The sequence below is a fragment of the Lutra lutra genome, chromosome 3 (genome assembly GCF_902655055.1).
Source record: "Lutra lutra chromosome 3, mLutLut1.2, whole genome shotgun sequence".
Taxonomy (NCBI): domain Eukaryota; kingdom Metazoa; phylum Chordata; class Mammalia; order Carnivora; family Mustelidae; genus Lutra; species Lutra lutra.
In genome coordinates, this window is record NC_062280.1 from 23008170 (window position 1) to 23033493 (window position 25324).

Genomic DNA, 25324 nt, shown 5'->3' on the forward strand with positions numbered 1-25324 from the left:
TGGATGTTGGCACTCTTATTATAAAGAAGAAATTAAGGCTGAAAAAGGTTAAGGAATTTGTTCAAGGTCCTATAAGTAGAATTTATCAGACACCAAAATCCTTTATCTTTCAGAGAGATACTATCTCTCAAAGTAACTGGGGCCTAGAGGACACCATTAGGAAATTACCTAAGAAATAAGATTAGATGACTTCTGGAAATGCCACTAGCCCCAAATATCTCCTTCAGTAGAATTCCCTAAACTTAACATTCATGGGAAAACTCTAATCTGAAAAAATGCACTGAGTCTCCAACTGTTGAAACTGTATTATAAATTAGTTTGCCAGACCATGGTCTCTAAGTTTAGAGACCATACCTAGGTCATTGCAGATATTTGAGTCCAGTGTTTCCCAAAGGGTGATAAACAAGATAATTTCAGGTGTATAGATAACATTAAATAGCACTAAATCACATTGTATGAAACTTCTTGCCTCTGATTATACCAAAGAGAAAGTCTTAGTGTGGTGTCTCTATTCCTTAACAACTCAAACTCTTGGCATTCTTTTTTCCTAAAGAAGAGAAAAAGAAAGTTTCAGGCTCTAAGTCTTTGGAAGTCATGCTTTTTCTTAGCATTAATGTTTTATTGTTTTATATTTATGTTGGAGGTATTAGAGTTTCTTTTTCTTTTTGGTCATAATTTTGAATTTAACTTTAAAATATATTTAGTTATGTAGAAAATTATTAAAGATTAAATGAAAATAAGAATACAGCTTTTTGTAGGTAGGAAGAATTATGAAGATATTAATATTGACTAAAGCTATAAAATACTATCCTAATCTAATATTTTCATTTTATGAAAGAGAAACAGGAAACTCAGAGGGTTAAATAATTTGTACCGTATCACATAATCAGAGAGTTAAAAATCTTGGTTTTCTGTTTTTTCATTACCTATTTGAAATTAGCACTGTGTAAGTTTGAGGTAGGAAAGTATAAAGACACAGCAAAAGCAAGAGTGACATGAGACTTATATGGAGGATATCCAAAAAGTAGCTCAGGGTGTAGATAGAGATGCTTTCTGAGACATCATTCAACAAGCAAAACTATTAATCAAGAAAGATCATGAAATGTCAACTAATTCCAGGCAAGATGAAATCTAATAAGATGTTGGTTAGTAAGTTTTAAACCTCCTAAGACAAACCACCCAAGTATCTTATCATTTGAATAAAAGACTGAAAAGTGAAAAGTATTCAATAGTAAAGGAATGAAGTTTTGAAGAAAGATAATAAGTATGTTCACAGGACATGCTAGTGTTTTCTATGTTATACCTTAATACTCTCCAAGTCCCTGTGGATATAGCCTAGGTAAGAAATGCTATAAATGAATAAAGTTATAATGAAAATCAGGGGGAGAGTGAGTGATTTCAAAAATGCATCACCTACTTCTAAACACCTTGTTAAATATATTATTAAAAGGTTAGCAATGTTATTATCTGCCTTTGAGAAGTCAACCTATAACCCAACAACATAGAGTGTTTGCCAGGGAAATAGTGTAGCTCTTCAAGAAAATGAAGTGTCAAAAAATTACAAAGACCAGAAGTTTTCCAACAACTTCGTACCAGATGCACAACATTCTGTCCCTCCTTTCTTGATCTCTCTCAACTGAGTACCCACCATAGAAAGAGAACAGAATTTTATGGTAGAGACAGCAATGCCCAGTAGAATGGATATAAGATTTGGACATAGAGAGACCTGAATTCAAGTCCTAGCTACATCCTCCTTCTTGCTGTTTGACTTTGGCAAATTCTATCTTCTCTGAACAATGTTGTTACTGGATTACTGTGAATATATAAAAGAAATGCTCAGGGACAGGAAGAGAGTTAAGTGGGAACCTATAATGTGCCAGGCTCTTTAAATTCATCTTTTCTTTGCTGCTTTATGGTGCCAATGGCCCAGTGCCTGGAAAATACAAGGTGTTCAATTAAGAGTTCCTGTCCATTTGCCCTATCTAACAAGGCACCCCATTATATTGTTAGAATGCTCTAATTGTTAGCAAAATTTTTATTTTAAGCCAAAATCGGCCTCCTTTCAACTTTTGCCTAATTCTGTCTTCTGGAACAACTCAAAACTAGGCCACTCCCTTTTCTATGAGAGCCCCTTAAATGTCTGAAAACAATTACCATGTTTCCCTTTAGTACTCTCCTCACCAGGGTCAACACACCCACTTCTTTCAAACTGTTACTTTTGAGGCGCTGTCTGGAAACATACTGTCCCAATTGCCTATTATAAACATAATCTAAGTCAATTCTATCTTTAAACGCAAGGTCTTTATCTGAACATAATAGTCCAAATGTAGTATGAAAAAAGCTGTGGACTCTGTGCTGAGCAGCTTACTGACCAATGAATTAGACTATCTTTTGAGCAGCATTCATGGTAGCAGGGTATGTGACTTGTTCCCATGTATTTGAGGATGGGGTGGGGGGGCGGGGGGGGGGCGGGTCTGTTACACAAGACAGGATTAAACAATTAAAAAGCAATAAAGACTAGATCTATTTCTATGGGAAAACATATTGTAACAATTTGCTGTGAGGTTTCCCCTGTAGTTAAACTACAGATACGGTATGAATTCCATAATGAAGATGTAGAAGGCATTAATTGGGCTTAATTACCTGTAAAGTTAAACTTTGCTATGAGTTCTCAAGTAAGTCTCTTCAGAATATTCCGGGTTTAGGTTCTGCCAGCCACTGATGCATGACCCTGAGCAAGTCAGTTAACCTTTCTGGGCCTCAGTGCCCTCATCAGCAAAATGAAATTGTCCCACTACTTCACAGGGATGGTGAGAATCGCTCAATTAAAAAGACAAATTGTGCATAAACACAAAGATACCGGGGCAAAAGATGCCTTATAAATCTTGAATAGAGAAGTCAAAGGTTTTTAAGGTGAAGCTCTCTTGCTTGAAAGATTAAAAATCTAAGCAATTTGGAAAGCGGTGTGGAGTACATTTTAACATGCTGTATTTATTAGCATATTTCTGCACTCTTGGCTTCCCTCAGCTTACCCAAACCCATCCTGTCCACAGACTTTTATGTATTATTTGCTTCTCTTTTCTTCTAAACGTTTTCACCTGGCCTATCCCTTCTGAGAGGACTCAACTTCTTTCCTTTTGTCATACTCCTCTTTATTTGTGTCACAGGTCAGTTAAATTATACCTTTTGCTTCCTTAGGAAGGATATTAGATGGCCAGTTCTAGGAGCGCTGATACGTTCCCAGCAACTTTCATGCGGATTAAGAAAGCAGATGCTGTTGGTACTGCATCACAGAAACAAAATGAAAACTGGAGACAAAAAGCCCAGCTAAGTCACACTCCAGTGACAGCTGATAAATCCTTTAACTGATAAGGAGGAAAATCCAAAAGAGACTTTCCCAGAGCAGAGTCATCTGTGAATTCCGTTACCAGAACTGCTTTCAAGTTAGTCCCAGCAATAAAATGGCAGCTCCCCGTCTTTGTACATATGTTAGAACTACATGCAGCAAACAAAGAGCCAAGCTTTTTAAGACTACATCTCTTAGAAAAAAAACTAGGTTATTGCCCCAAAATGTTTAAGCACACCAATCTTTTGCTGAGCTTAACTTTGCCTGATGAACCTCTATCAGAGTTCGAAAAAAAAAAAAGTAGCAGCCCTCTAGTTTTTGCAAACAGAAATTATACTGCTAAATGCTTTACTAACTCCATTCTCTGGCTACCCTCCCTACCCAACATTCTCCTATGTCCTGATGGGTGGGCCTTAGGTATAAAGCACATTTCTATTAAGAGAATCTTTCTGAAAAACTGAAACTCAAGAAATGCCACTACATATCTTTGGAAACAACTAGCTCTCCTCCATCTGTTATGATTATAAGCAGGAAAATGTATGTATCCAAGTGCACAGTTGTGAGATCTTTTTGGTCTACTTCTTTACCCACGGCCTCTACATACAGTTAGTCATGAAGCCTTATTAAATCTTTGCTTACAAGGATCACTGAATGCATCTCGTGCCTTCAACTGTCACTGCCACCAACTGGTTCCAGACTCTCATCAACCTGATGTCCTGGTTATTAAAACAGGTCCACAGTCCCATAAGATTTAATTCCGCAAAAAGTATTTTCACATGAATAACCTGTCAGATCTTAAAAGCTCACCACAGTTTGACTCTGACCTCTGTTTTCTACCTGAATGTCCTAGCACGTCCCAGTTTTTCTTGCATCTCAACTCTACCCCCAATACTACAAATTAATCCTTCCTTTTTTGTCTTTTCTTGCCTCCAAATTTGTGTAGTGCATGAAAAATGGAGATTTTCCAAGTGAAAGTACACCAAGAATTCTTTCCCCATTTTCTCTATTCTTTAATAACCCTCATTCTTTTTTCAAAACCAACATAAGCTATATGTTTTCTGTGGAGTTTTAAAAAAGACTTTATTTGTTTATTTGAGTTTAGGTTTACAACAAAATTGAGAGGAAGAGAGAGATTTCTCATAGACCCCTTACCACTACAAGTACATAGCCTTCCCCATTATCAACATCACTCACCAAAATGCTACTTCTTTTCTCTTTTCTTTATTTTACATATTTTTCAAAGGTTTTATTTATTTATTTGAGAGAGAGAGATAATGAGAAAGAGCATGAGTGGGGAGGAGAGGGAGAAGCTGGCACAACATCAACAGGGAGCTCAACATGGGGCTTGATCCCAGGACCCCAGGATCACGATCTGAGACCATGGCATATTTTCAACCAACTGAGCCACCTAGGTGCCCCCCCCCCCTTTTTTAAACCTAGGATGAGTCTGCATTGACACTTCAAAATCTCCCAAAGTCTATAGTTTACCTTAGGGTTCACTCTTGGTGCTGTATATCCTATAAGTTTGGACAAAATTATAATGACATATTTTTATTATTCTATTTTCACTGCCCTAAAAATCCTCTGTGATCTGCCTATTCATCTCTCTCTCTCTCTCTGCCTCTCCATCCTACCCTCCAAGAAACAACTCTTAACATCTCCATAGTTTTGCGTTTTCCAGAATGTCATATATTTGGAATCATATATTATGCAGCTTTCATTTTGACTTCTTAGCATTTAAGGTTCCTCCAAGTTTTACTTTAATGGCTTGATACCTCATTGCTTTTAAGCACTCAAATATATCCCATTATCTGGATGTACCACGGTTTATTCATCCAATCACCTACTGAAAGATATCTTTGTTGCTTTCGAGCTTTGGTAATTAAAAATAAAACTGTTATAAATATCCATGTGCTCGTTTTCTGTGGACATAAGTTTTCAACTCCTTTGAATAAATATTAAGGAACAGAACTGTTGAATCATATAATAAGAGTGTATATAGTTTTGTACAGATTTACCAAATTGTCTTTAAGAGTGACTTGCCTTGTACTTGATCCCAATGGAAGAGTTTCAAGTTTCTTTCCATTAAGTATGATGTCAGCCATAGGTTTTTTGGTAGATAGTGTCTATCAAGCTGAGAACGTTCTTCTCTATTCCTAATTTTCATAATGAATGGGTAAATTTTTATCATGAATAGATGTTGGATTTTGTCAAATGCTTTTTTTGCATCTATTGATATGATCACATGATTTTTTTTTTTTAGTCTGTTGATATGATGGATTACATTAGTTGATTTTCAAATGTTGAACCAGGTTTGCATTGATAAATTCCACTTGGTCATGATATACAACTCTTTTTATACTTCTTTGGAGTTAACTTGCAAATATATTGTTGAGGATTTTTATACCTATGTTCATGAGAGATACTGGTCTGTAGTTTTCTTTTCTTGCAATACCTTTCTCTGGGTTTAGTATTAGGGTAATACAGGCCTCAGAATAAGTTAGGAAATATTCCCTCTGCTTCCATCCTCCGAAAGAGATTGTATAGAATTGGTATATATATATATATATATATATTTTTTTTTTTTTTTTCTTAAATGTTTGGTAGCATTCACCAGTGAATTCATCTGGGCCTGATACTTTCTGTTTTAAAAGATATTTATTGATTCCACTTATTCAATAAAATAACCCTATTCAGGTCACCAGTTTGTTCTTATGTGTAGATTGTGTTTTTCAAGGAAACGTTCCATTTCATTTAGGTTGTCAAATTTGTGGGCATAGAATTATTCACAGCACTCCTTTATTATCCTTTTATTTTCCATGGTAACTGTTGTGCTGTTCCCATTTTCATTTCTGATATTACTAATTTGTATCCTCTTTTTTTTTCTTAACTATCCTGAATAGAGGCTTATTGATTTTATTGATTTTTTTCAAGGAACCAGTTTGGATATTTGTTTATTATCTCTATTGATTTACTGTTTTCAATTTCATTGATTTCACACCTAATTCTCATTATTTCGTTCCTACTGCTCACTTTGGATTTCATTTGCTATATTTTTCTAGTTTCCTAAGGTAGAAACTTAGATTATTGATTTTATTTTATTTTTTTAAGATTATATTTTTAAATAATCTTTATACCCAACATGAAGCTCAAACTTACAAACCCAAGATCAAGAATCACATGCTCTACCAACTGACCCACCCAAGCACCCCAGATTATTTTTAGATCTTCCCTCCTTTTTAATACATGTATTTCTGCTTTAAAATACCCACGAAGCATACTTTTGCTGCAGCCTATAAATTCTGCTGTTATGTTTTCATTTTCATTTAGTTCAAACTATTTTTTTAATTTCTCCTGAGATTTCTTTTTTGATTCATTTGTTATTTAGAAATGTATTATTTAATCACCACATATTTCGGGATTTTTCCAGCTGTCTTTCCGTTATTGATTTCTACTTTAATTCCTCTGAGGCCTGAGGACAGACACTGCATGATTTCTATTCTTTTAAATTTGTTAGGGTCTGTTTTATTGCCAGAATGTGATCTATCTTGGTAAGTGTCCCATGTGAGCCTGAGAAAAATGTGAAGTCTGCTGCCATTATATGAAGTAGTAGACAGATGTCAATGATAGCCAGCTGATTGATGGTGTTGTTGAGTTCAATTATGTCCTTACTGATTTTCTATTGCTGAATCTCTTCATTTCTGTGAGATGTGTGCTAAAGTCTCCAACTATGATAGTAGACTCATCTGTTTCTCCTTGAAGTTCTATCCATTTTTGCCTCATGTAGTTTGATGCTATATTGTTAGGTGTTGTATACAGGTTGAAAATTATTATGTCTTCTTGGAGAATTCATATTTTAACATTATGTAATGCCTTTCTTTATCCCTGGTAACCTGCCTTACTTCAAAGTCTGCTCTGTTTGACCAATATTGCAATTCTTGTTTTCTTTTCATTAGTGTTAGCATGGTATTTTTTTCCTCCATATATTTACTTTTAATCTATATGTGTCTTTATATTTAAAGTGGGTTTCTGGTAGACCATGTATACTTGGGTTATACTTTTTTATTTATTCTGGCAATCTCTTTTAATTGGTGTATTTGGATCATTTACACTCACAGTGATTATTGATATAGTTGGGTTAATAATCTACCAGATTCATTAGTCTTAAAGAATTGTAGCCCTTGCCATTTGTTCCTACATTTTTCTTCTACTTTTTTTCTGCCTTTTGTGGTTTTGAGACTTTATATGATTTCATTCTCTCTCCTTTCTTAAATATCAGTTTTAGTTTTGTGGTTGGTTTTTTTGTTGTTGTTGTTGTTGTTTTAGTGGTTGTCCTAAAGCTTGCAATATAAATTTACAATTAATCCAAGTCCACTTTCAAATAACAGGTCACTTCATGGTTAGTGTACCATATAATAAAAAAATAATCCAATCCTTCCTCTTGTTCCTTGTATTATTGTTATCATTCATTTCATTACATATAAGTGTATATATGTATGTAAATATAATAAATATTCTTAAGCATACATAATTAAATATATTATTGCTATTTTTATTTTGAATGAACTGTTACCTGTTAAATCAATTAAGAATATGAAAATAAAAGTTTTTACTTTACCTTCATATGTCCCTTCTTCAGTACTCTTCTTTTCTTTATGTAAATCTGACCTAATTTAGTTTCTTTAAAGATCTTCTTTTAACATTTCTTACAAAGTAAGTCTACTGTCAACAAATTACCTCAAATTTTGCTTGAGAAATTCTTTATTTCTCTTTCACTTTTGAAGGATAATTTATCAGGGTGCAGAATTCTAGGTTGGCATTTTGTTTTTTTCTCTCAACAGTTAAATATTTTATTCCATGCTCTTCTTGGAGCACTTCTCTGGTTTCTGAGAGGTCAGATGTAATTCTTATCTTTGTTCCTCAGTAGATAAGGCATTTTTTTCCTGCTTCTTTCAGGATTTCTTTCTTCATCTTCAATTTTCTATGGTTTGGAAATGACCATAGAAGAGGTAGAGTTTTTCTAGCATTTATTCCTACTTGGTGATATCTGAACTTCCTAGATTTGTAGTTTGGTATGTGACATTAATTTGGGGAAATTCTCAGTCATTATTGTATCAAATATTTTTTCTATTGCTCTCTTCTCCTTCTGGTATTTCCATTATGTGTATGTGACACCTTCTCTTGCTGCCCCACAGATATTATTTATTCTATTTTATTTTTGCTTGTTTGTTTTCAGTCTAGGTTCTCTTTGCTTTTCAGTCTTCAAAAACCCTATTGAGATATCCCCTAATTCAGAGATTCTTTCCTCGGTCATGTCAGTCTGTTAATAAGCACATCAAAAGCATTCTTTAATTCTGTTCCAGTGGGGTTTTTGTTTGTTTCTTTTGTTTTGTTTTTATCCCTAGCATTTCTTTTTGGTTCTTTCTAAGGATTTCCATCTCACATTGCCCATCTGTTCTTGCATACTGTCTACCTTATCAGTTAATGCTCTGAGCATATTAATCATAGTTGTGTTAAATTCCTAGTTCGATAATTCCAACAACTCTGCCATGTCTGGTTATGATGTTTTCTCTGTCTCTTCACATTGTGTTTTTTGCCTTGGGCATGCCTTGTGATTTTTTTTTTTTAATAGACAAGATGGGGAAAGGATTTGTTGTAAATAAGTTATGGGGTGGCAAGGTGTAGGGGAAAGGGAAGCATTCTATAGTCCTGTAATTAGATCTCAGGCTTCTAGTGAGCCTATGCCTCTGGACTGTGAACATCATGAGTGTTTCTTAAGGTTTTTTTGTTTTGTTTTGTTTTTCTGTTTTACTTTTTTGTTTTGTTTTGTTTTTTGTTTTCCTCCCCTATTAGGTGGAACAGGCTGGCTAGATTAGGCTGGAGTTGGATATTTCCCTTCCACATGTCAGTTAAACTCTGATATCATTCCAGTAGATTAGGCTCTGGTTAACTAATATCCACCGAGGGCAGGCCTTGTTAAGAAGAATGCATTTGAGGGGCGCCTGGGTGGCTCAGTGGGTTAAGCCTCTGCCTTCGGCTCAGGTCATGATCTCAGGATCCTGGGATCAAGCCCCGCAGCGGGCTCTCTGCTCAGCGGGGAGCCTGCTTCCTCCTCTCTCTCTGCCTGTCTCTCTGCCTACTTGTGATCTCTCTGTCAAATAAATAAATAAAATCTTAAAAAAAAAAAAAAGAAGAAGAAGAATGCATTTCAAAATGGTTCCTTTTCTCCTCCTTGTGTAGAAGCCTGAGGGGATTTTTCTCAGGATATTTACTATGGGCAACTGCTCAAGATCCTGGAAGTAAATCTCATCATATTGTGGAGCTCCCTCTGACTGGACCCTCCTGAATTTTTTAACTCTCATACTTGTCTGCCCTAATCCTCCAGCAACCTTCCAATTACAGTTCAGTTTTTCCTACGCCAGCAGTGGTTCACACAGTGGTTTTAGCGCTGTCTCTGCTCTAGTTAAAACTTAGTTCTCCGTATTTGCTTGTCAGTCTCTACCATCTTGGCGGCAGTAATTTGCCCTATGTACTCCCCTTTCTTATGGATCCAAGAAAAGTTGTGGATTTTTCAGTCTGTTTAGACTTTTACTTACTGTTAAGTGAAGTGATGACTTCCAAGTTCCCTATACATGGGACAGGGAACCATTCCATGACCCCTTTTTATGCTACCCCCAACACACACACCTCTAAATATATACCATTCAACCATCCATCATTTATCTCACACTTTGAGTGTGTGTGTGTGTGTGTGTGTGTGTACGCACAGACAGGGTGAAAGGGTCTGGATATATAAAGATAGATAAAATATAGTCCTTGCTCTCAAGAGGATTAGAATTTATTCTGGGTATGTCTATGGTATTTACCACCTATACCACTTTTTCAGTATTTACAAGGTTTAAGATAAGGACTGCTAACTTACAGCTCTATACTTACTTCTTTGTAAAGCACAGCACAAAAAATTACAGACCTGGAAATCAATAAACACCTATTTTTGATAAATAAAATAAATAAAAATATATGTAGGAGTTGCCTTATATCAATTTCCCTCAAAACATGTTCTAAGTAACAGACGGGTCATTGACAAGCAGTGGACAGTAGCAAGGCAACATGACAGTGTCTGAACTATGAAGTGAAAGAACTGGGTTAAAGTGCTTGCTTTGTCCATTAGCAGTACACCTCTGAGAAAGTGACTCAATTTTTTGAAGCCTAAGTGTCATCACTTATAAACAAGCATAATAACACTTAGACATAAGGTTGCAATAAGAAGTGGAGGATAGAATCAGCATAGCGCTTTATACCTCTCTCAACAAATCATAAGTATCAGATATTAGTCCATGACAACCTAAAGGTAATTCTAAAAGTGCCTAGACATACTGCGTTTCTTATTACAGAGAATATAGTTTCAGTATAACAAAATTCACTGAGAGAAAACCATTTAACCCAGTTTATGTGCTCAAAGAACAAAAGTTGATTGGACATTTATTCTCATTTGCTCAACACAGTATCTACATAAATTGATGAAAACGCAAAGTGCATCCCACAGTCCAACACTTTCCTACACAGAGTCATATGTGTTGTCATACAGATGTACACTAACTACTAAAACATTAATTTTGGGGTGCCTGGGTGGCTCAGTGGGTTAAGCCTCTGCCTTCGGCTTGGGTCATGATCTCGGGGCCCTGGGATTGAGCCCTGCATCGGGCTCTCTGTTCGGTGGGGAGCCTGCTTCCCCCCCTCTCTCTCTGCCTGCCTCTCTACCTACTTGTGATCTCTCTCTTTCTCTCAAATAAACAAATAAAATCTTTTTAAAAATTTTAAAAAACACACTAATTTTGCTTGGATTGGGGTGGGGGGCGGGGATGGCAATACAGATTGAACTTGGGGTACATGTTAACGTTTGAGGATTTTCTAAAATGAGAAGTGTGGAAAGGCATTCCAGAGAGGAAGAAAATTGCATGCAAAAGCATAGAGACGTTAGTTTGTAAAGAGTAACTGGATATAGGGGATCATAATATGATGGAGATATAATATAATAGAGAGAATCTCAGATATTTAAGGCAGTCCAGAGAAGAAGATACTTAGAGTTTAAAGCTTATATGGCTTTGATCTTCACAGAATAGAGTCCACAACCAGACTACTTACCTATCCATTAGGTTTTTAATGTATCAGTGTTAAGTACCTATGTTAAGTTTCCCATGTTTCCACTGTAGGTAGATATTATTTATTATAAACCAAATCATTTCATGGAATATAAATAAAAGACACCATTGTTTCTACTTGACATTAGGGAGAGGAGATTCAATTAGAAAAGTAAATAATGTAAAGAAAAAAAGATGCCAGTGCAATCATTTTCTTCTCCAGACTATAAAAGTTATGAGGAGTACGAGAATTCATTCTTATTGTTATTCAATTTACTTATTTATTCATTCCACAAATATTTGCTGAGCAGCCACTATATGATAGAAACTCTATTATGTGCTAGAATTCTACAGTGAACTAGACATGGCCCTTGCCCTCAAGGTATTTACTATTTAGAAGAGTAGCAAAAATTAAACAAATGCTTAAGTAATTGCTATAAAGGAAGTGCTACAAAGAATCATAGAGTGCTATGAATATAATAATGGGAAGAATTCAGTAACATATGGGAGTTAGTAAAGCTTCCCTCAAGAAATGACCTTTAAAAAGAGTTTGGAATTTAAACAGAACTTATCCCAGGCAGGAATAAGGGTATATATTTATATTTTTTGGTGGGGGAGAAGGTCTTAGAATGAAAGGAAGGGCAATCAAGCTAGAGAGAGCTTAATACAGTAAGGAAGGTGGCTAAGACTGAACGATAACCATGAGTTTTAATGTTATCAGCAATAGTGGAGGACAAAGCAGGAGCCAAATAATATAGGAACTTAAGAATTTTGGCCATTGTTCTCACAGGATGGGAATTTTAAGGAAATAAGTAATATAATTCAGCATATAGCCAAATTTGCTTATACTTTTTACCTCTTTTTCTTTCATGAACTCTTCCCAATGCTTCACTGATGCCTCATTAAATTCTTTCATGAATGCTTCCCAATGATTCCGTGAGATAATGTCTTATAGACGGTTGAAACAACTCTCACTCACTATGAAGAGAGTTTGTACATTTTTCGCTATTGATTAATTCTTAAAAACAGCCAAGAGTTTGACGTGCGATTTCACCTCTCTGAAAATACAAAATCACTACCATGCAAAACTGAACCTCTAAAAAAGCTTTATAAAAATTTACTGTCAAGTACTCAGAACATAGCTCAATAGAGGCTACCTAAGGATTGGGAGAAGAAAGAAAGAAACCCAATAGGGTTAGATACAGTCTACATCTACTAGTGCCAGGCCCCCCAATAGTTACTTTTTTTTTTTAAATCCGTGTGGCACCAAATTGCTTAAGGGGATTTATTTCAACATTCAATTACATATTCCCATTTCCATGTAGAAATTGGTGAATAGAAATGATTTCAAAGAGGCCTATAGTTAACTAAAACAAATACCTTAAATTTATCTCTTTCATTATATATTTTAATATAATATTTTACAGTTAAATGGGTTCAAATTAGGGATTAGGAGAAATAATTGCAGTGTCTCTAAATGCAGCAGTCTTCACATTTTATTTTTACACTTTTGAACTTTAAATTATACTCTACGTGATTGAAGAGAGACCTTTAAAATTGGTTTGGTCTCCTACAATATGGTTCATCTTTTCTTTTTTGAAAGAAACAGTGTTCCATTTTAAGAGTCAGAGAAAAATAAAGCTAATTAAGAGGTTCATAGTTATGAATTTTTAAAAGCCTTTATTTGATTATAATCTACTGTTTGGATTTTAGATTCAAAAGGTAGCCCATTGCCAAAATGTTTCTAGTTACTCTTAAAAACTCACATAAATATTTGTTTAATGATAATTTTTATATTTTATTCAAAGACCTCTCTCTTTGAATCAAGGTCTTTGCTACTTACAAATAAAAGAAAGAAACTTTTTACACTGGATTCCCCTGAGCAAAGAGTACCTAAGAATCATAGAGTGAAATGGGTTTGTTACTTGCATATTTCACTAATTAAGATTAAGATAAGCCTTGGGGCGCCTGGGTGGCTCAGTGGGTTAAGCCGCTGCCTTCGGCTCAGGTCATGATCTCAGGGTCCTGGGATCGAGCCCCGCATCGAGCTCTCTGCTCAGCGGGAAGCCTGCTTCCTCCTCTCTCTCTGCCTGCCTCTCTGCCTGCTTGTGATCTCTCTCTGTCAAATAAATAAATAAAATCTTAAAAAAAAAAAAGATTAAGATAAGCCTATAAATTCATTATACTCACCGTTTAAGCCAAATTTAAATACCAATACCTCCAGAGATACAAAGGAGCACACTGCATCTGCTCAGCATTCTAATAAATACATTTTTAATTTAAGTACATTTGCAACAAGGGCATTTTTTTTTCTGGAAAATGCATTATAATTTAGGGACTTAAAAACTTATTTTTAAGGAGTTTTCAGTAATATTCTCTTAAAAACATTATATAGGTTTAATATTTTATAAATTTGACTCAGTCCTAGAAAATGGTTACTAATTAATACTATATATCAGTATAAATGGCCAATAATTTATATTTATTATACATATATTTATATATATTAGAATTATAAATTATATGGATATAGTTCTTATTTCTATCCTTCTTTCCAAAACTCCTTCAAATATTTATTCTACTTAATGTACATCTTTTTATAGGTAGTACTAAATTTATTTTGTTTTTACTATTTAGAGAAAACTGTTAAATATTTTTATTTAATATTTCAGTTAAAGGATTAAGAAGTTTGAAAAATATGCTTATATAACTGCTGAAGCAAAAATATAGACATTTTCTTCTTTTATCATGTAAGAGAACTGAAGAGCAGCAGGATTTGAGTCATGTATATTTTCAGATTAAATGGTATTTAACCTTTGAGGAAATTTTGTTTTTTCCCTAGGCCAAGTATAAATTGCATAGCTTTTTAAAATGCAATACAACTTCTATGATTAGATTTAGTACAAAATCAAATTTCAATTTAAAAGCCAGCTGTAAATACATACACGCAAAACTGCATATGTATTATATTTAACAGTCTTAAAACAGCTTTCGGAAACTATCAAAGCTTTGAAAATTCCATTTAACCCAGAATGTCTGCTTTGACCCAAAAGACATATTTAAACATTATTCTACTTCCTTTTTGGTATTCTCCATCTCAATCAGCTAAGATTTCTTCATCAAAATACCAAACATACATTATGTTTTACCATAAGTGTAGTTTTGTGTGAAATTCAGTTAGAAAGAGAAATTAAGTAAAGATTTGAAACAGTCTATCTTAGTCTAATGTCTGTTTAGACATATTTCTTGAAGGTGCAGTTTCTTCAAACCTAATGATGATTCATTCTAAGTATTTTGGATATTGAATTTCACAGTCTTTTCTTGCCACCTGTCCCAATTAGTGGCATGGAAGAAAAACTTATACTACTGTGCTCACTGAGTAAATAGTTAAGGAATATAAATACTTGTTATAAGAATCTTATTTAGTTGTCTACCATTTAATAGAGTTACAAATACATCACTTATTTATGTTACAAAGTAAATCATGAAAATTTAGATTCAGGCTTGTTCTCCCTTATTATGCAGTACAAAATGTGTGTACAGCTTTGAAATAGATATGCTGTATTAGAAAACAGTGTACTTACATCATCTTTCAGGTAAATGTGAAAATATAATACATAAGGATCTACCTTATTATCTCATAGATGTTTCATCTAACTGGTATTTTCCTCATCAATATTTTTATGATTCTAAAATAAGACTACTTTACTCATCCTGATTCTAATCAATCCCCCCAACACAATCTCTTGTCACACAAGTCATTCTATCGAGTATTTAATGAGCTAAAACCAGACAGAGTCAGTGGTCACCCCTGTTTAAAAAAATCTATTCAATAAATTATTTTCTAACCCAAAGGAAAAAAGTACTTTGTAAACTACCTATTTATTTTTAAATATGAATTCTTCAGTGTAGCATTTTCATAAACCATGCTATGCAGCAGACAGCTTAACCAAGGCACAGTTAGAGTTAAATGAGGATGAGAAGGATATGGGAAACAAATACAATTATAAAAACCACTCCCTATACTGTTGGATTTAATTCTGGTCATCTGCTTTGAATTGACAAAGGACAATAAAAAGTAGACCCTGAAGTTAGAAGTAGGTTCAAATGTAAATATTTCAGAATTTTATATTAAGCCTGACTGGTTACAGAAGCTAAGCTAAGGAAGAGGTGAAAACAGAGTTACTTGTTGCAACATGAAAGTCATTACTGCCAGCATCATCCCTGATTATATTGTAACAGAACTATGCTAATGAAGCCAAGGTCTTAGGTTCCCGTGAGCCAGCTAGCATCTTGCAGTCTCTGAGTTACAGCTTTATCTGCCTTTCTGCGAACATGTGTCCTTACTCAAAAGAGGAACTATGTGTGAGTATAAAATAAACTATCATAAATTCATTCCCAGCACTGGAAAAGCAATGCAGATTTCATGTCCAATGGACAGTGGGTGTAAAGCAACATCCTCATACATGAAGGATCCCATATATAATCCTAATAAAGGAGAATGATAGCTCCATGACATTATATGATACTAATTATTAACTAAAAGACAAAGAAAATATTTGAAATTAAAAAAATAAACATTTCCTTTGGTAGAGATAAATGAACAATTTATATGATTTCTAATAAGAAATAATACTGGAATTTTATTTTTAAAAATAAAGTTCAAAATGGCATTATTTCTTACATATACAAAAAATTCCCTATATCTCTGTGCCAAATATACAATAAAAACAGCTATTTTTTTTAAAAGATGTATTCTCATAAAACTTATTTTCCCATAGTAAAATGTGTTATTCATCATCTGAGGGAAGATATATTTAAGATATATTTTCATTTTAAAAATCTATACTTTCTGGTCCTTTTCAAAGACATCACATTTTGCTATCAATACCAAAATATTAATGCTGCTACTTAGAGCAATATCATAATGAATTAACTTATTTTGTATTCATTTTTCAGTAATAAAGACATCTATAACCATTAAGATTTAAGACTTCAATTTTACACTATAGCATAGAGATGTTCAATGAATTACTAATATTTTTAATATCCCAGGTCAAAGGATCAACTGTTAAAATAAATTTATCTCTTCATAATCCTAACAAACACTATTTCCAAAACAATTTTCACACAACTAAATTCAAGCTACAGATTAAAAATTATTACTTATTATAGTAATGGTTAAGGATAGGTATCCATACACCTCATATATATGCTACATTATGTATTGCTTTCCATTTAGTTGGCACCTAATACTTATTTGCTTAAAGTGAATAAATAAAATGGAGAAAATAAATGTAAAGTATACATGCTGGTAGGTCTAAAAAAGTACCTTTTTAGAAGTATGGAGTTATTGAATGCCACCAATAGCAAAGAGGACCAATGGAATGACAAAAGAGAGAAAACTCTCAAGAATTCCAATGAGGGTATAAGGTCTAAAAGTTCATTCCCATTATTTGCTATATTTCACCTTCTTTGAGAGAGTTCACGAAGAGTAAGACAATAACACAAAATCTGTGATTTTTATACCTGTTGTTTTCTATTATGTCTTAACCTTGGAACTGTGGTAAAGTACATAGTAAATAAGTTTTAGGGCCTTTTTCTAGCCAACTCTGTGATGTCTCAGGGGTCTAATGTTAAATATTGTCAACTAGATCTTTTTTCCCCAAGAAGAAATGCAAAAGCTTGGAGGTTACAACAAAGCTGGGTGAAAACGTGCTTATAGAGATAAGCACCAAGGCTGATATAATAACAGCGTCTTAAAAATAATGCATTTCAAAGTATTTCAATAAAATACATCAACAAAGATTGAGGAAGTATCTCCAAAACATTACAGGGTGGTTTTTTTGTTTGTTGGTTTGCTTTGGTTTTTTATTTTTTTTATTTTTTTTAAAGATTTTATTTATTTATTTGACAGAGAGAAATCACAAGTAGGCAGAGAGGCAGGCAGAGAGAGAGGAGGAAGCAGGCTCCCCGCCGAGCAGAGAGCCGGATACAGGGCTCGATCCCAGGACCCTGAGATCATGACCTGAGCCGAAGTCAGAGGCTCAACCCACTGAGCCACCCAGGTACCCTGCTTTGGTTTTTTAATTTATAATATAGAAGTACATCTTCCACTTCAAAAACATACTTTTTTCTGTGTTCTTGAAGTCTTGAGAGAGGTACTAGATGGGATATTTTGGTTTTAATAAAAGAAAACAAACCTATCTAGTTTAAGGAAAAGGGATAAAATCATTACAAAGCTACTCTCAAGTTCCAGGAGTATCCTATGGATTACTAGCTGTAATGCAACCAGTCATCAGAAGCAGACTGGAAACTGGAAATTCCCTCACCAGTAAATTGGGGTGAATGGTCATTCTCTCTTTCTCTGCTCACTGTTTAAGTGTGTTTGCCCCATTCTGCTGTCTGCACAGCCCTCTCTGACATCCAAAGATGTCAAGAAAAAAACATTGACTATATTCTGGTACCAAAAGGGTCAAGAAATTAACTGACACAGAATGTGTCTTAGACCCACACACCTGATCTGTGACGCTGTCATACTGAGATAACATGAGGAGAGGTAGACATACTCATCTAGAGAACATATAATACATGAAATATTGATCTATAAAGCATTATTAAATTTTATGAAAAATATTCATTTATTTGTCTTTTAGGCGGATACTTATTTAATGAAAGCTTATGATATTTTAGGCACTGTTCTAGAGACTGACTATTCAGATAGCGAAAGAGGTAAACAGGGTACCAAGGTAAGCTGCTCTCATGAATTATAGGAATTAGAGCAGTTTCATACAAAAAAATAATAAAACAAAATACTGTGAACTTGCTAATTAGAGAAGAAAATAAGGATGGAAGATCTTTTAAAAATAAAGGTAATTTCCTATGTTCTTAAAGACAGAAGTTAATTCCAGAAATAAATTTAAGATCCCTATCTATGATGTCTCTCTGAACACATTATAGGTTTGAGTCATTCTGAGAGGAAGGGAAATTGCACACCTCTGTAAGCAGTTGCTCAGTATATTACAGTTATATAAATATATCTGAAGGCTATGTAATACATAGAATAGGTTAATGCAAGCTTACTACTCACTAATATAATTCAAAACTTATTGGAAATATTAGCATAATGTAAAATAACTAATTTTCCTTTACATGTACTCTACTTATTATAATGTGCCAATATCGGACAGATTACGTACTTTGGAGGGAAGCCACTAAGAACACAAATGAAACATAATGCAGTTATCTGGAGTGAAATTTTTATATTACAGTTTTTCCCTGCTATCTGAAAGTAGAGTGTTCCTATTAAACCCTCCCTACTCCAAAATGGTACGAAGCAAAGAAACAATTATCATTTCATAAAAGTGAAAATCCTCTTCAGATTTCTTCTGGTTAGTGAAAACAGAGAGTCAGGTAGGTCTTACATAAAAGTGAAGTGACATAAAGTGAGTTTTGACTAGTGGAGAAAGCCTGTAAATGGAGAACTTTTAGCATATTCTAAGGTACGCTTAGAATACAGTAGCATAATAATACAGTAGCTAATTGTGCCTGCTTTTAGGGCTCATTCAGAAACGTAATTAGAACACTGACATAACCAAAAAACAAAGAATGGGGTATCTAGAGGGGTCTGTCCTGGGCCCACTTTCTGGTCTAAGTATTTTCAATCCCTCTTGATGATTTTATCTAAGCCCCAAAGGTTAACTTATTTGGATGCTGATGTCCCCTAAATACCTGTCTATAATATAAGGCTTTCCACCTCTCCAATTTAATATTTTATTCCATCCCCAAATTTATCATCAACCATACTACAGTATGGGTTCCGTAAAGGTGAGAATGATGTGTAATTTATTTGCATGTATATGTCTCATCTCTAAAGCAGTAAACAATAAGTACGCACTTAATACCTCTGACTCTGGACCTTCTAAGCCTGCACTTATATTACTCCCATTGGAATGTCTTTCTCTTCTATCTACCCACTTTGTAAGCCCCTATTCATTTTTTCATGATTCAACTCAAGCACGTCTTTGATGAAATCCTTCCTGAGTCTTTCAGAATTAGCCATTCCTCTTTTCGCCCAGCACTCACACCTATGATTAACCCAAGACCATACCTTCATTCAGATTCTGGCTCCTCATTTCAGTTTTAGCAACTATTATTTTTATATATGTATATATAATCATATTATATACTTTATATATATACATATATACACACATAAATGCAATACTTACATATTACTCATCTGTAACCCTCTACACAACCGCAAGATTGTTGAAGTCAAGGACAATAGATTACTTGCTATTATATTCTTGGGCCAAGACTATCTTTGAATGAATACTTATATGTCATAACTAGAAATGGCTATTTTCCAAAGGAACAATAGATAAGTGAAACAACAAAAAAGGTGTTAATAGTAAGGAAAAAAAACCTATTAGAGCTATCTCTAACTCAGTAGATGACAATAAAGATATGTTTATGGGGTAGTACCAAGTTTACATGAAATTTTGGAGATGCTACTTAGGTACGAACAATTATTTTTTTAAAGAAACAACTTAACTTTTGTTCCACATAGAAACCTTGATCATCCTTATTTTATTCTTTCCCAAATTTGTTTATCCTATTATCTTACTTTTTACTCGAGATGGCTCTTAACAAGGTAGAATATCCAACAATATTAAGCATATTGCTCAAAGATCTGTAGATTACTTTCACATTTCTAAATATTAAAAACTGACTTGAATCTATTTTTTTAAAGATTGCCATTTATAATATCCATGATTATTTTTTGTTAAGCCAGTGGAATCTCATTCCATGTACAGCAAACAAAGTCAAGAAAACACAAGAAGAAAAACAAAGATCTTAGATTGCCTTTTAAAATTTTCTCATATTATTCTGATTGAATAAACTATTTAACCTATTTCTTTTCCCTGATTCAGAATTCAGATCTCAATTTTCCTTTTCTGTAACATCATTGAGCTTCTTGGCATTTCTAACCAAATCGGCTCATATGCCATCAAAATCTTATTTTGATGTTGAAGAATAAAATCTATCTGAAAATAATCAACATGGGTTAGAAGCTTGTAAACCAATTTTAATAACTAATGATGCATTCCTTTGAAGTGGCTATTCTAGGATAGCTTACAAGTATTCTCTTCTTGAAACAATAGTCCAAAAAACAAAAAACAAAAATATTAAGCTCTTCTAAGGCTCTCTTATTCCAGAACTTTGATAAGTTTTACTATTTACTTTTGGTAAACAAAAATGCCATAACTATCATAATTATTAAAAAGTTTTGAAATATAACCCAAATAACCAGAGCTCTGATAATCAGGCAACGGAATATGGAAACACCTTCAGTCCCTCTACTGATCCTAGTATGATAGTCACTTTATAAACAGGCATGAGAAGCTTCATAGTGTTACTTAAGTTTTGAGGTGGTTTATTTTCTGAGGTTGTTGCTCTTCTGTATATATTTGTTACATAATTTCAAAGCATTTAAAAATCATTGCCTTTTATTTTTACTACTTATCCAAGTACAGAATTAAATTATTATAATTCTTTAAATAATTCACTATATCCCAAATAGCTTACTGTATCAGTATTTGAAACACTTTTGTCTTGATTTACATAAGATGGTACTCCTAAGAAATGTGTAAATACTACTGAAAAGATCAAATATATTATAGGGATGCTGTTATTTAAAATATATCTTATTAGTTCTTACATAAAGAATAAATTCAAAGGTATGGAGAAGACCATATCTCTTTGAAGTTCAGATTTTCCTCTTGCCTACTCTGGTTAAAGCAAAACATAAGAAACTAAAGGCACAAAGCACTGATAGTCTGTTTAACAGACTAAGGATGTAAATGAGAGCCAAAACAAGTTTGCAAAAGGACTGGTTGTCTCTGAGTAACTTTATATATACACATATGCATTTATGTGCAAACATATATCAACCTACATAAGTACTTATAATTCCCTGTGTCTAGTTTAACTAATTTGTAGGTTTTAAAAAACAGATGTCATTTTTCTTCTACAGATAACAGTTCTAATCTTATTATGGTAATATGGAGTAGTCTGAAATTTCCAAAGTGACAGAAAAGGGACAGGAAGTGAGATTACTAAAGTTACCAATTCTTATCTGATTGGTCCTCTGACTCTCCTAGTCCCCAGCCTAACAGTTTTCCTCTTGCCTGCAATTCAGAAAAAAAGCAGACTTGCTAGATATCATGCACCACAGGCTGACAAAATCTTTCATCAATCTTGAGTAACAGTAACTGCTCTGAACCTAGGATGTCAGTCATGATGGCACTGTTACTCTTGTTCTTTTCCTAGGCATGCCTCGGTATCTCTTATCTTCTGCCTACAGTCATGGTCCCTGCCAGGCAGAAGAGTATCACGATCAAATACAAGCAAGCTGGTCTGTCTTTATGCATTGTGACACCACTGTCCACTCACAGAGAAAAGAAAAGAAAGAAAGAGACAGCTTTACCCGCAGAAAGGAGAGGTCCCGGTTGTGCTCAATGCTGGTTATCTCCAGGTTGCCCATGACCACCTCACAATTCTCATAGTATTTGCGCAAGGCTCGATACTGCTGCTCCAGGTCAGAGAGAGAGCTCAGCTTGTTCTCTGTTCCTGCACACACTGCCAAGAAAAGAAGATACAGAGGAAGTTATATAACTTCTCCATGACATGCACAACGACAATGTCTCTCTCAACACTCTATCCCACACACCCTGTTCTGTTTCCCCAAATTAAAATATTTTTCATGCCATTATACCCATAAACTGCACAGATATAATATCTTTCTTTTATTTTTCCCCCACTATATCATGATATGAGACATAACAGTGCATTAATTCAAGGGATACAATGTATATGATAGACTTATGTATTTTAAAATGATCAAAACCGTAATAGCATTAGCTAACACCTTCATCATGTCCCACAATCACTATTTCTTTTCTGTAATGACATTTAAGATATACTATGTTAGCAACTTTCAGGTATATAATATAGTGTTGTTAATTACAGTCACCATGCTATAAGTTAGATCCTTGGAACTTATTCAGCATCTCCCCTTGGTCAGCATTCTTGGTCAGCATCTCCTCATTTTTCTCACCCCTGAGCTCTGGTAGCCACCACTTTAATCTCTGTTTCTATGAGTTCAGCTTCTTTAGATAAGACATATAAATGATATCATAGTTTTATATTCCTAAGTTGCATGGATGAAACACAGAGACTAAGGCGGCACAGGTTCGAAAGAAACAGAGCAGAGAGTGAAAATTAAAGCGATCACATTTGTAGTCCTTACATTTTAAACATATACTAGAAACAGAACATGTTACAAAATATGAGCTGTGGTTGATATCAACTGGATTTCCCCTCTGTATACTCATTAGTATTCTAAGGTATAATGGACTGATAGTAAAGGATCTCAGTGAGCCTTCTTTGACAGCGTGGATCTTGAATCTGTTCACACCCAAGCACCGAGTGTACACACGTGTGTTCTTTATTTCTGTCTGTGTTGATATTTGTCTTCCAGAAGTTAGTGTTTTGGTTATTACTTCTTATGGTTTCTGTATCTGCCTGTACAAGATCTTTATCATTTAATGCACCAACTCTAATCTTTAGTAGACTGAAAAAAAAAACTACATTATGAATCTTATAATAATACTATGGAAAGTTGAAAAGGAAATGAATGTGAAATAATCTTCTTAGTAACTTACTTCTGAGTAAGTTATATAATATAGCCAAATTAAGGCAAGATATAAAGCGTAAACTTTGAAGAACAGACTGTGTAATAAAGCCATAAACAGTTATATGTTAGGCACACAGAAATGACGAGTCATAATGCCTTGGCTGTATTCAAGGGAATGGGTTTCAAGCAAACGAGTTTCCATACACAAAGGAAAAAATATATATAGATGGATACTTTCCAATAATTAAGACAATTTTTTTTAAGATTTTATTTATTTATTCTACAGAGAGAGAGCACAAGCAAGGGGAGTGGGAGGCAGGGAGATCTAGACTCCCTGTTGAGCAGGGTGCCTGATGTGGGACTCGACCACAGGACCCCATGATCATGACCCAAGCCAAAAGCAAAGGCTTAACCAACTAAGCCACCCAGGTTCCCAATTAAGACCATCTTGACAACTGTTGTTGCCTCCTGACACATCAAAAATAACAAAACCTAAATCTAGAAGTCTTGAAGAATAATGTAGACCTTTGACCACAGTGCTAAAGCAAACAAACAAACGAAAAAACCATAATCTTTCCCTGTCTGGATGTCTAGTTCATCAAACAGTATATTTTCTAGAAATATTCTTTTAGAAATGGAATTGTGTCTTTTTCTGAAAGACGTATTGAAGGTTAAACCCCTGGTATCTGTGACTATGACCTTGTTTGGAAACACAGTCTTTAAGTTAAGAAGAAGACATTAGGGTAAGTCTTAAATCCAATATAACAGTGTCCTTCTAAGAGAGGAAGATAGCGTGTGGATACAAAGACACAGGGCGGGGGTGGGGGAGGGGACTCAAAAATGGCGTGTAACTATAGAGGAAAAAATGGGAATGAGATGTGGCTGCACACCATGGAATATCAAGAATTGATGGCATCCCTAGAGCTAGGAAGATGCTGCCCGTCTCAGAGGCCCTACTGATACCTTGATATTGAACGTTTAGCCTCCAGAACTATGAAAGAATAAATTACTGTTGCTTTATGGTTTGTGGTACTTTGTTAATAGCAGTTCTAGAAAACCAATTCATAATCTTTAGACTGTTTCTGAAATCTAATATATAAAGAAATGCTAAAAATCATTTCCTCTCAGGGGCGCCTGGGTGGATCAGTTGGTTAAGTATCTGCTTTCAGCTCAGGTCATGATCTCAGAGTCCTGGGATCGAGTCCCCCTTCAGGCTCCCTTTTCAATGGGAGGTACATTTCTGTGTGCCTAACAAATAACTGTTTATGACTTTATTACAATTTTTCCCTTTTCTCCTTCTCCCTCTCCCTTTGTCCCTGCTTGTGTGCTCTCCTTCTCACTCACTCTCTCTCAAATAAATAAAATCTTTAAAAAAAAAAAAAAATCACTTCCTCTCTCTAGGGTCCTGTCAGCTTATCACCTCCAAGCTACTTCCCCACCTTCTGAGTGCCAAGTCTCTCACACACCATGCTGAAGTTCATTTGTTGCCATTGAGAATGCAGTTTTGTAGAGTGCTAGGGATGGAGGCAAGGACTTCTAGAATCCTCAATATCTGTCTCTTCTTCCTTCAGAATGATAAACTACTCAAACTTCAGCTGGGCATGTGGCCACCCCAAATAAAGATTTCATTTCATTGCTCCCCTTGGAGGTAATACTATATGACACTTTGCTAGAACTTCATTTAAAACACGGCTGGAGGGGTGCCTGGGTGGCTCAGTGGGTTAAGGTCTCTGCCTTTAGCTCGGGTCATGATCCCAGAGTCCTGGGATCGAGCCCCACATCGGGCTCTCTGCTCAGCAGGGAGTCTGCTTCCTCCTCTCTCTCTGCCTGCCTCTCTGCCTACTTATAATCTCTGCCTGTCAAATAGATGAATAAAAATCTTAAAAAAAAAAAAAAAAACCACGGTTGGAGCTGACTTTGCTTCTTTTCTTCATACCTTCCTCCAATATGCTCCCTGGAATGGGGATGGGATGGCTAAACCTTGAACCACCATCTTAGACCATAAGACCTAGGGACACACCCTAGATAATTGCTGAAAAATGAGCTAAAAGGAGCCAGAGTTTTCAAACAATTAAGGTTTTACATTAATTTATTATCATTAACATGAAGATAATGGTGAATTTTGATTATAGCTGC

The 25324-nt window shown here is 34.7% G+C and overlaps 1 protein-coding gene across 4 annotated transcripts in view; it reads right to left on the reverse strand.

Moving 5' to 3' along the window:
- ERBB4 (erb-b2 receptor tyrosine kinase 4) overlaps positions 1-25324 on the reverse strand; it is a 1157221-nt gene that overhangs the window by 696041 nt on the left and 435856 nt on the right. For all 4 annotated transcript variants that reach the window (XM_047722028.1, XM_047722026.1, XM_047722029.1 and 1 more), the window contains exon 2: positions 21980-22131. In XM_047722028.1, the coding sequence (XP_047577984.1) occupies positions 21980-22131 (152 nt within the window). The remainder of the gene's footprint in view (positions 1-21979; positions 22132-25324) is intronic.